The 13,257-nt window shown below is 38.6% G+C and overlaps 1 protein-coding gene across 2 annotated transcripts; it reads right to left on the reverse strand.

The window, feature by feature from the left end:
• Positions 1–115: 115 nt before the first annotated feature.
• On the reverse strand, positions 116–11,507 carry LOC139978317 (uncharacterized). Of its 2 annotated transcripts, none has more exons than XM_071988394.1 (2): positions 11,370–11,507; positions 116–7,295 (listed from the first exon to the last, which is right to left on the reverse strand). In XM_071988394.1, exon 2 carries the CDS (start codon positions 7,255–7,257, stop codon positions 6,031–6,033), a length of 1,227 nt encoding a protein of 408 aa, XP_071844495.1. In that variant the 5' UTR covers positions 7,258–7,295; positions 11,370–11,507; the 3' UTR covers positions 116–6,030. The 2 variants fall into 2 exon arrangements, with proteins under 2 accessions (XP_071844495.1, XP_071844494.1); XM_071988393.1 differs by lacking the exon at positions 11,370–11,507 and adding an exon at positions 8,993–9,156.
• Positions 11,508–13,257: the final 1,750 nt, after the last annotated feature.

Here is a 13,257-nt window from a genome sequence, read left to right on the forward strand (position 1 = left end):
TGGGAAGATTACAAGTGGCACCTCCAAATTAGGGTAGGGTAGATTTACTCTGAGATCGTGGGGACAGCTTAAAAATGCGGAATGCTCACACAAAAACAAACACACAAAGGTAAAGTGGTGTGTTTACGATGCACATGGGCGTTGTATTAATATCAATGGGGTTACTTAAACTTAAGGTGAAATTATATAAATGGGTGTAGCTTACGTATCTCGGAACTCTTACTTCTTATAAAGACTCCACTGAATTTAATTGAAAAATAATACTTATCAGTCCCAACGAAAATAATAACAAAATCGCAGCGCGGGTCGACCGAATACAATTTGAGAACAAAATTGTCTCCTTGGGGAACTTCTAGGGCGGTTCACTTAGTTGGGGATGTCTCTGGATTGGGTGGTTCTCTGGACAGCTCGCGACTCGGGGAAATAACCTCTTGGGGCGTCTCAGTTTGGGGCATCTCTAGGAGAAACTGTTCATCACTCGGGTTGGGTCATCGCAGGGGTTCACTTCCGAATCCAAACAAGGACGTAGAATTAAAATGGGGATTTATAGTTCCATCACAACAGAAAATCAGCAAAACAAATAATAGGGTTGCCAGATCTCAGCACAGGATGAAATATACTTCTGCCTCCATTGGTACAGCTTCGGGTGATACACTTTTATTAAATATGAAATTTCATTGTAAACAGTTCCAGGTGTTTACTAAAATAGAATATCCATTTGTAGAACAAGCTCCAGATATTCACTAAACTTCTATAAAAACTCCATGGGTAAATAGCTTCAAGTGTCATTTAACTTCTAATTGATTTAATACTGGTCCTCTACTCTATTACTGGTGAAGTTAGTCTAAGAAAATAATTATGATCTCGTGCCCAACCATTTCAACCTATCCTTCCCTCCTTCTCCTCTAACTATTACAAACTCAACCCTTGCCCTCTTCTTCTCTGTAACTACTGTAAACTTAACTAGGCGTCAGTGTCTTTTCTTAATTTTCCCCTACCATGCTACCCTATTAACTCCATCCCATAATAATAAGAATACATCCCATAATAATAAGAATACAAGGCAACTCACACATGACCACCTTAAACCAATTAAACACAAAGGTTGGTTCATTGAATATTCATTATTTAGCCTTTGTCTCAACTTTCCCCCTCCTACTCTAGACCAGCTTGCCCTCCACTTCCTGGTATCCGAGGTCCAGTGACCAACCAGCCGTCAATTAATACATAATACATAATTTACCAGACACATTACTTAATTTATGGTGTCCTTTGGTACATTTAAAATAATCATCTATCACCAAAACATTCCTATCTAACCAAACAAAAGTTATAAAAATTGTCTATTTCACCCACATTTCTGAAAATGGATAGACTCTTGGAGCCACTCATATATTCCTAGAAAGTAGGACCACGCAAAACAATAACTTAGCTTATAAGAAAAAGACAGGTCACACAGGGCCACCCGACCACTAACTGTTGCCATGTAGTAGTTAGCAATAAAAGTGAAAATTAAGGGAACTCATAAATCTACCAAGTAAAGGTTGTTCATTGTCAAATGAATAAAACAAACAAACAAAAGAAAATGATCAAATGAATAAAAACAAAAGTAGGAAAATAAAAGAAAATGATAACTATACAAAACATTAACCAGGTTATGCTCTGGTTACACTTCCATATAGAATATAAATGCCTCAATGTCTTCCTTATAAAGTGTCCTTTTTTCTTTCTTTTTTTTGGTGTTTATTTTTCTATTACGATTCCACCCCTCTAACTCCCGAAATGCCAGAAAAACTATATCTTCCTCTAAAACTATATTATGCATTGATACTTAAATTTCCTAGGAAATCCACTTTAATCCCCGTTAATTAATTACTGTTTGATACAAAGGGCAACTTTGTATTATAATATTGCAATCTCATTTTAATATATTTATATGCCAATTGAAGATTAAAATTCTGAGGAAATCCACTTTAACCTTGAGGAAAAGCCATAACTAAGCATTTAGAATCCGTGTAAGCATCAGGACAAACAAAATTAGAGAAATTTCATATTTGGTCCAAATTCGACAATTTTGTATGGCTATAGCCTTATCATTTTTGTCAAATTTTGGTCCAAAATCGCGACTTTTGCAATTCTTCTCAAAATTACGTTCGTGGAGTAAAGTACTCTACTGTACTCTTCATATACCCGGCATAATTTGTTTCTAATAACTTCCCGTTTGATACAAAAGGCAATTTTGTATTATAATATTTAAATCTCATTTTAATATATTTATACGTCAATTGAAGATTAAAATTCTGAGGAAATCCACTTTAATCTTGAGGAAAAGCCATAACTAAGCTTTAAGAATCCGTGTAAGCATCAGGACAAGCATGAGAGAAATTTCATTTTTGGTCCAAATTCGACAATTTTGTAAGGCTATTGCCTTATCCAAAATCGCAACTTTTGCAATTCTCAAAATTATGTAAGTGGAATAATGCGCTATTTTCTTCATATATCAGGCATAACTTTATTCTAATAACTTCCCGATGATAAAAAAGGGCAGCTTCGTCGCCTCCACCTCTTGTAAGTTATCGACGAGGATTGCAGGAATTGTTCATGCTGGGAGACAACCATTCCGGAGACAACAGACAAAACAGGATAAAGAAATTGCTTTAAATGAACTTAATGAAAATATGTTATAGTTGAATCAAGATGCAAGACGGTTTACATGACAAACAGATAAAAAAAACACTGAATAAACTCCAACTTACAAGAAGAGCCCATGTACCGAGCACTATGGTTCCTTGATTAGTGGAATATGAAAGTGCTGTATGTCATCACTCAATATCATAGTAGCAGGGCGGATGCAGGATTTTTGACAGGGGGGGGGGGGGTCTGACTGGTCCAGCCACGCCTGATCGAAAGACTATCTAAGCGGAGCGCCACCATCGGTTGGCGCGGAGCGTACCAGAAAACTTTTGGCTTTACAAACCCCCCCCCCCCCAGATGGCCGGAAACGGCACTTCCCGAGTATTCTAAGCTGCATGTACCTAGCCTGAAAATATGGATCTCATGTCTGCAATTTCTCAAGTGATCAGAAAAAAACAATCTATGAAATATGGTAATACATATCAGATGAGTTGAGATGATACAAAAATCATAATGCCTTTAGCCACCAATCCCCCCTCCCGTTCCGTCACCACTGTTTGATGCAGGGCCGGATCCAGGATTCTGGAAGGGTGAGGGGTTTGGCCTCCAGTGATCCTAGGGTCTAAGGGGAGTGGGTTTCCCTCTATCCATTGTGAAATTCTTGGATATTTAAGTACAACAGGGAATCCCCTTCAATTTAGCCATTCAAAGCACCTACAAAAACTCACTCGAAATGTATCTGCATCAGTACGAGTTAGCTAGTTTTATTGATGATCTATTCATGGTAGACTGGAGAGAACAAACGCTGTGGATGTTTCTCAATGAACTTTCGGACCACTTCGTCAGTGTCGATAGGAGTGTTATAATATGTGTTCATGAGAACAAGAGCTGTGAGACGTTCCTTGCCCATTGTTGATCGGAGAACAGTTTTATGCCTTCTCACCGCAGAAAACGATCTCTCATGAAGAATTCGTCGGCGCATCCTATGCAGCCTACCGCTCTGCCACCTCACCGCCCAAAACAATTCGAACACCACCTCAAGTTTGAAACTTTTCGGTCTAAAATTTGAGATTTTTAGGCATTTTTTGCACGTGTAGCACGCGTGCACACTATAGTTCATTTGACGGAAAAGACACACCTGGCTGACTTGTAAGGATAACCGCCCTTCTGATGTCCTACATGTTTAAAATTGGCGTTTAATTTAATTATTTTTTCTCTCTCTCTTTTTTACTCTCTCTTTTTTTTCCTTTTTTTTTTGGCCAAGAGCAGGGGGGTCCGGACCCCCTGGACCCCCCCTGGATCCGCGCCTGAGTAGGTCAAATTTATACATAGTATCAACTTCACAAAAATGAGCCGGTTCCAAAGCTGTCACTCCATATAAACATATTTATGCCCACATGTACCAGTTAACCAACAACTATATTCCGAGTTTGAATCATCAATCCGGATTAAGGTTGTATAGTCAAGATTTTTATGACCTTTAAACCTCACTAATGTTAAAATTCACAGTTCGATCCAACACAATGTGAGTCTTTCGATAAAAACCCTAATCCCTTGAACTATACAATCAATATATGTAAACATTGACTTCCTGTCCAATACTCTGTGAGTGGGACACAGATATTCCCTCAATTGAAAATTGACGATTAATTCTTAAAATGCAAATCAATAATGCACAAAAAATATGGATAACTCCAAAAACATCACTGTATATTCATTCCGAAAACAAAATAGTATGCCCTGACTGCATACAGTTTTTAGAAATCAGATGTTAGGAAAAGAAAAGAAAATACTATTGCTCCAAAATTGTAGAAAGCTATCTACTCGAAAATTGTAGATATTAGTTTTAAAGTTGCTCTTACCACCCAATTATGTACACGCAGTGCAATACTATATGTTCAATGCAATATGACTGTGTGAGATTTTATTAATAACCATAAAGGGGACCAAAACGGCGACGGAAATAATGAACTATAAAACGGTATAAACATAACATTTAAACCCAAAATGAACCAACCTGTTCTGCAAATTGCGAACTTTAACATCCCTTTACTGCAAACAGGAATTAATCAAATTAGATTGCACGGAAAATCTTCACCCAGGAACCCATTTATTAATAGGCCTACTAGTAGTAGGTTTACTTTGTTTAGCAATAAAGAAGCCTACACTCTTATTACTTTTAATATTTGTAGGTCGGACACGACACAGCTCCATTGCTTGTACGTAGCTATTCATATAGTTCTTACCAGAGAGTTGCTATACTCCGGGTTCTTACTCAGAAACACCTCAACCATGAAGGTATAGAATTTTTTGATCTTGTAAGTTGAAATTGAGGAGAAGTGGACAGTATTGATTAATTGTTATGGTCGCTGCCAGAGAAAACCTTTGCTTAGTAACCTACGGAGAATATATGGGCTATGTGAACTCTCTTGAAAGCGCGATGGACCCAAAACTTGCTGTCTGTACGCCTGCATGTTCGTATGACAAGGTGGAATGTAAGGAAGAAGGCCATGGCTATTCTTACGCCTAGTTGTAACAAATATTGATAAACTATTCTTACGACATCGGCGAATTCAAAGTAAATAAAGCAACTGCGCATATAGTAGGGGTAACCCTAACCCTCAATCCAACCCTAAACCTAACCCTAACCGGAAATAATTGTTACTCCTGGTCGTAAAAACTGCGCATGCGCAAAAGGGAATTATTGTTACGACTAGTCATAAGGCTAGCCACTTTGAAGGAAGAAGCGTGGAGGGGAATATCAATCGCAGGATGAAAAATAATCATGTTTTAAAAGGATATGTCTTCATAAGTTATAAAACGCAAGTTGAGTGGAAACATTATGATTGGTTACATCTGTTGCATACTACGTCACAGGTATAACTTGTGATACAACGAAAAAATGCTGTCTATCACATTCATAGAAGGGGCAAAAAGATCGGAAGGGAGGCGGAGAGGAACACAATTCGAACGACAATAGGTCATGTGAGGAAGCAAACCGCAACATCACTTCAAAAGAGCCTGATGAAAGTTTCCAACAAAAGAACATTTCTTATCACTTCCCCAATTTCTTAGACGGAATGACACAATTTAATAAACAACAGCCACAGGCTTTGCATTACAAACATGGGGAAATGGTGGAGGTAATTTTCATAAAATGAAAAAAGTAAACTTCTAAGTTTATGCAAGGAGGTTTAAGATTTGATATAAGAAGTTTTATGGGAGAGGGGGGGGCAGGTGGGTTGGATGGATCCGCCGCCCTGCTATCATATCCCGCTAGGTATCAAAGCCAAACCGTTTTGTCAGTCTAATTTGTCAACCTAGATGATGATGATCAGGAGGGTTGGCCATGTTTGCCTGCTAGTTTGGATTTTTTTGTATTAACCTGTTAGGAATTTAAGCTATCATGGGTTGTCGCAGGAAATGGGAGATATTCGGCATTGAGGGACAATTGTTGTTGAACCATTCTATGAAATAAGATATCAACCGGGGTAAAAACGTTTTACACACAACCAATAAAATGACACTAATGATAACCTCCAACAACAATGGAAAACTAGCAAAAAAAAGTGTTGTTCCAACACCGCCATATAATACTACTGTGAGCAAGCATTCAATACCTTTCGTCTGTAATTCTTGATTAAGAGCGTTCTTATTTTCAGGATTTTGCTTTCGAAGTTTGTTAATCTTCACATAAAGCTTTCCGAAAGAATATATCTCCGTAATGGCCACCACACCTAAACCAATTACCTCAAAATAACCTGCATTTTTGGTAAGAAACTGAAGAAGATTTTCCACTGTTTCAGCAGAAAGTTGAGCAGCACATTTTGGAGCGATAGCTTTCACGACATGTGCAATAGCTCTTCCACTTTTTTGACAGATCTTTAGTAACATTTCCTTTACTTTTGAGCATAACCAAGGCAATTGACACGAAGCAGCCACCCTAACAGAAAGAATGGTAATTTGAATATGGGTGCAACCTCGCTTGCAATAAGTTGAAAAAGTTTCACAATTTTGGTTCAGCAGCCCATAATTTTCGCTGGAATCATTGATGACAAACAAACGCACATACCCTGCTTGATTTTGAGGCAACCTTGAATTTGCTCTGGCTATTACAAGATCTGCAGGATTCGTATCCTCGTCGTCACTGGAGTATATAAATTTCCACATTTCATTCAAACCGCTGCCTGACAAACGATCACGGCTTATAAGTGCCTTGCTACATCCACCGCCTCCCCAACTGATGACCACCAAACTCTCTGGTTCTACATTCTCTACGATAGCGTGATGCCAAATTACATAGCTCCTGCGGAAACCCACATGATCACCTCTTTGGATTGAGTCGAAGTTGTCGCCGGTAATACGCTCACGGTTTGGATCTGCTTGAAAATCAGGGTCAGTTTCGTATTCACTGGGGTTCTTGAAATATAAGCGATTGCCATCCACGGTTACGTCGCTTTCAGCTACATCGTTGGTGAAACGTTCGATCAAGTATTCCGAATTACATGATCGCTTCTTACAACAAATTCCCCAAAATTCATTCTGGCCGTACGGATTTACAATTCTCCAAAAGTTCCTTGGGTTACTGTTGTGGCATCGACATTGACCAATCATCTCAGCCATATTTGTGAGTATTTTCAGTTGTGAAATAGTCAAGGAAACTGAAAAGAAATAGGCAAAAGTAGTCCAGGTAAGCCTACAACTATTCGGTACTTACAAGCTATCTGGCAAACAGAAACTACATTTATATGAGAAACATGTAGAGGGTCGACATAGGGTTAACTTGAAACTTCAACAAACATCAATGTGTTTAAGTTGTTTAACATGTTGCTAAGTGAAGAATCTCAGCAATGTTCCGTCAAGAAGTTATGTTTGTATATAAAGCTTGACAAGTCAACACATGTGTTGTCATTTTTAGTATCACATATCATCTCAACAATTGAACAATTTTGATAATATTTCAAGAACGTAACCTTACAAGTCAACAAACATCGTTAATTTGACTTAATTTTCAAGTCAAAACTCTTACACCAATGGCGTCAGGAACTATAAGCCCATGGGGTTTATTTACAAAATTGTGGAATTTAGCGGCAGATTCGTAGTACAAGCTTTATATTGACAAATCCGGGATTCCACATTTCTAGGTTTTAGGAGGTTGTACGGTAATTATGTATGCAAATATTGACATTTGGCTGGCGTTTTGGGGGTGGATTCCCACAAAACAATCCAATCAATACTTTGAAAATTCCTAGTGCTGGTTAGATTCCATCTTTCAAATGATAACCTGCTTTCCAACATTGGTCCAGCTATCAGTGAGCTATATGACACTTCCTTTTACACCCCCCCCCCCGGCACTGCAAGGGATAGGCAAGGCTACACTGAAGGCAACATTAATTTATCGCCATTCACCTTGAGGCTCTTCTCAACTATTTGTTACTATTTTGCTCCTGAGAGCCATAGAGACAAACTCGCCTGGAAAGCAGCTGACATCTGGTTGTGATTGAGTTACACACTGGTCGTATGCTGTGCCTGTAATGTTCAAACTATATTCCACATCAGTGGCGTAGGAAGGTACTTTTGAGTGGGGGGGCTGAAGACTGATGGCCGGCCTGGGGGAGGGGTCTAAGGGGAGGGGGTGTCCCCCTCCCCTTTGGAATTTTTTTGCATTTCCAGGTGGCCTCAGATGCAATTTGGTGCAATATAGCACACTTCAACACCCACTCCATTTTGTAAACTTAATTTTGTATTTTCACCTGGCCTTAGATGCAATTTGGTGCTCCAAATGAGATTTTTTTTCTCATTTGGAAATGAAAAAGGGGTTTTCTGACTTGCGAACCGGGGGGGCGGAATGATACTTCCGCCCCTCCACATTTTTCACTGGGGGGGGGGGCTGGCGCCCCCCGGTTCCTACGCCCTTGTTCCACATGTATCTTCTTCTTATCCCTTATACTCGACAATTTGACTTTATCTTGACACCATGTAACTTCAATTAGGCAAACTCAAATGCCGTATTGAGTTATGTATACGTATACCCAAACAGTGAGGTCCAATTACCGATGCCTGCTTAATATTGTCAATGGTTTTATAATCCCATGTTATACCACCATCACCACAATTCTCCCTAAAAATCCCATGTTATACAATTCTCCCTAAGACCATCCGTCAAAATAGACATCATATTAACCATTTGTTAAACTAGGACAGTATCATAATAGAAAAAAGTTACGCGTTACAACCCGGGTATATCGATAACGATCCTAAATAGTGAGTTCCGTCTCGGTAGAGGCAAAAACTAACCATGACTCTCTGACACAATTATTACTTTTATAAGTACAGAAGAAGTAGGTGTATCACTTACATTAGCCGGAGAACGGAAACGCATTCAATATTGTGTTGTTAGAGATCTATCCTATATATCTCCTCCTCAGATCGAATTTGGAATCAGTAATCAATGACACAATTGCGCAGCAACTCACCATCTCATGAGCTACGGAGCTGTGGCTTTTCCTTCTGCTGAAGTTTACTTTTATACCCATCTATTTTTGGCCATGTAGGTTTCGCAACAGGGATATCCCCAGTGAGGTAATCTACGGGGATTTTATATTGTTATTATTCTATTTTATAGTTGCAAAATCCATAAGCCCTTGCGGGCTTCTCCCCCATTTTTGGTCGCTTGAGCGTCGTAAAAATAACTGCTGATTATTATTTTAACTGATTATATTGAATAGGATATGACATTTAGCTGAAGGGATGACGTTTGTCTCAGACTATTAAATTCGTTTTACATTGTATGTGGCGCGATATATGATTCCACTTCCTTCAGTTCACGACCTGCGATTTTCTGTAGAATGTTATGTTATAGCAGTCATTACAAAGTTCAAGTTTAGACGAGCCATATACAGTTATATTAGTCATTGATAAAATACCATAAACTGTCATAAGCTTTCATGCAAAGTTGTTTCAGCTGCCTTTTCTGTTGATAATTAACTCAGTATAGTTATTGTATCCATGAACTTTAGAATGAACAAACTTAAAGCAGCATTTTGCGTTTGATCGCCGTTTTCTACTTTTTTGACATGTCCATCGATTTTTTTTTACATATATCAATCACAAAACAGCAAACTAAGATATTAGCCAAGTTTTTCCTGCCAATAACGTTAATTGGTAGTAATTAAGGATATTTGCAGATAATGAGAAGAGTGTCCTTGACAAATTCCACAGTTAAAATTAATCGCATACAGTTCCGCCAAACCCACTAGTTTGAATTCAACCAATCAGAGATGCAGGTTTAGTTATGAGCCGTTGCTAAAAATAGATTCAAGACTTTGCGTTGGTACAACCAGGGAGATGTAATGGAACTCCCTGGTACAACTGCAATATGTACACAAATCAAGCATGGTGTTGTATTGGTCAATGACGTTCGTTGTGTTTAAATATTCATAATTATGGGCGAGGTTTATTGGGTTGTAACGGTAAATATCTTGCAGAAGAACAAAGTTGAAAGTTGCAAATTTTTCGACTTTTATGTCACCATGTAAAGTAAGATTTAAATAGATAAGCTAGTTATGTATGTCGTTATGGCATAGTGGAATCAGTGAGGTTGAGAAAAATCATAGAAAAGGACGCAAAATGCTGCTTTAAGATCATGCTGTATTGGAATAAAATGATTAACTGCTCATATCCGGAGTTGTTTCATGTTTGGTAGACGTTGTACTATTAACGTAGAGAATACGGTCGATAGTCACTATGTAGTGTTTATCTCGCTAAAGACTATGGACGGAGGGCTGGTCTTATTCTTTCCTGATCGACTGAAAAATGATGAAGGGAGCGCCAAAACTCTTCCAATTGGTGCATTTTACTGGCCGTACTTTTCCCTCAACAGCCGAGTATTGTAACCACACCTGTGTTCCCCTACCACCACCCCCCCCCATGAGCAAATAGATACCCAAACTTGCATTAGGAAATTCCCGTAGGAAAGGGAGGCGGAGAGGAACACAATTCGAACGGCAATTGGTCATGTGACATAAATGTGACAAAGCACACCGCAACATCGCTTCAAAGAGTCTGATAAAAGTTTCCAACAAAAGAGCACTACTTATCACTTCCTCAATTTCTTAAAGGGAATGACACAATTAAAAACACAAATGCCAAAGGCTTTGCATTACAAACATGGGAAAGGGCGGAATGCCATCCACGACGTTGCTTTCAGCTGCATTATTCGTGAAACCTTCTATCAAGTATTCCGAATTACATGATCGCCTCTCAGTCACAACAATTACAACAAAATCCGGGATTCCAAATTTCTAGGTTTTACGGTAATTATGTATGCAAGTATGGACATTTTGGCCGGCGTTTTAGGGCTGTAATATCGTAATGATCGGTGTACGTAATACATTAAAACAGTAAGGACCAACTACCGAGGCCTGCTCAGTATTGTCAATGTTTTTTTTTATAATCCCATGTTAAACCACCATCACCACAATTCTCCCTAAGCCATCTGTCAAAATAGACACAATGTTATTCGTCTGTTTAACTAGTACAGTATCTAGTAAAGTACATAAGAGTACAATACAGTCAAGTACAATAGAGTACAGTAAAACAGTCACGCGTTACAACCCGAGCATATCGATCACGATCCTAAATAGTGAGTCCCGTCTCGGTAGAAGCAAAGCTACCATGACTCTCTGACTCAATTATACTTTATAAAGTACATAAGAAGTAGGTGTATCACTTACATTAGCCGGAGAACGGAAACGCATTCAATATTGTGTTGTTAGAGATCTATCCTATATAACTCCTCCACAGATCGAATTTGGAATCAGTAATCAATGACACAATTGCACAGCAGCTCACCAAATTTACTCTTATTTGCCCATCTATTGTTGGCCATGTAGGTGAAAGGGATAACCCCAGTGGGGTTATCTATGGGGATTTTATTGGTGACATTTAAATACTGAGAAAAATAAAAAATAATAAAAATGTGTTCCAAAGAGTAAAGGCAAATATAACACATAAAATATAAAGAAATGATGTCAGGTAATTGAAGAACTGGGTACCTCACTTGTTACCATTAACCAGTTTACACTGTTAATATCTCGTTTCATCCCAACTAACACAAAGAAGGGCCCAAGCACCGATGATACAGAGAGGTATACTAACAATATATGTCCTAATATTCCAGTCTATACACTACTTTCATATAAGAAATAGAAGCAAAAACGTTTAAGTTCATATATATGTATGCACGTTGCATTCGTAGTCAACATTATGAATTTACCATTTTCAGACAAAAGACAACTAAGGCTAATGTTATAGCAGTCATTACAAAGTTCAAGTTTAGACGAGCCATATACAGTTATATTAGTCATTGATAAAATACCATAAACTGTTATCAGCTTTCAGGCAGTGTTGTTTCAGCTGCCTTTTCTGTTGATAATTAACTCAATGTAGTTATATTATCCATTAACTTTAGAGTGAACAAACTTAAGATCATGCTGTATTGGAATACGGTAAATGATTAACTGCTCATATCCGGAGTTGTTTCATGTTTGGTAGACGTTGTACTATTAACGTAGAGAATACGGTCGATAGTCACAATGTAGTGTTTATCTCGCTAAAGACTATGGACGGAGGGCAGTGGTCTTATTCTTTCCTGATCGACTGAAAAATGTCCGACTGATGATGAAGGGAGCGCCAAAACCCTCCCAATTTGTGCATTTTACTGGCCGTACTTTTCCCTCAACAGCCGAGTATTGTAACCACACCTGTGTTTCCCTACCCCCCCCCCCCCCCCCCAATGAGCAATCCAGATAGATACCCAAACTTGCATTAGGAAATTCCCTTAGGAAAGGGAGGCGGAGAGGAACACAATTCGAACGGCAATTGGTCATGTGACTTTAATATGACAAAGCACACCGCAACATCGCTTCAAAAGAGTCTGATAAAAGTTTCCAACAAAAGAGCACTACTTATCACTTCCTCAATTTCTTAAAGGGAATGACACAATTTAAAACACAAATGCCAAAGGCTTTGCATTACAAACATGGGAAAGGGCGAAATGCCATCCCACGACGTTGCTTTCCGAGCTGCATTATTCGTGAAACCTTCTATCAAACATGATCGCCTCTCACAACAATTACAACAAAATCCGGGATTCCAAATTTCTAGGTTTTACAGTAATTATGTATGCAAGTATGGACATTTTGGCCGGCGTTTTATGGCTGTAATATCGTAATGATCGGTGTACCTAATACATTGAAAACAGTAAGGACCAATTACCGAGGCCTGTTCAGTATATAATTGTCAATGGTTGTTTATAATCCCAATTAAACCACCATCACCACAATTCTCCCTAAGCCATCTGTCAAAATAGATATCATGTTATTCGTCTGTTTAACTAGTACAGTATCTAGTAAAGTACATAAGAGTACAATACAGTCAAGTACAATAGAGTACAGTAAAACAGTCACGCGTTACAACCCGAGCATATCGATCACGATCCTAAATAGTGAGTCCCGTCTCGGTAGAAGCAAAGCTACCATGACTCTCTGACTCAATTATACTTTATAAAGTACATAAGAAGTAGGTGTATCACTTACATTAGCCGGAGAACGGAAACGCATT

Source organism: Apostichopus japonicus, chromosome 13, assembly GCF_037975245.1.
Source record: "Apostichopus japonicus isolate 1M-3 chromosome 13, ASM3797524v1, whole genome shotgun sequence".
In the NCBI taxonomy this organism is placed as follows: Eukaryota; Metazoa; Echinodermata; class Holothuroidea; order Aspidochirotida; family Stichopodidae; genus Apostichopus; species Apostichopus japonicus.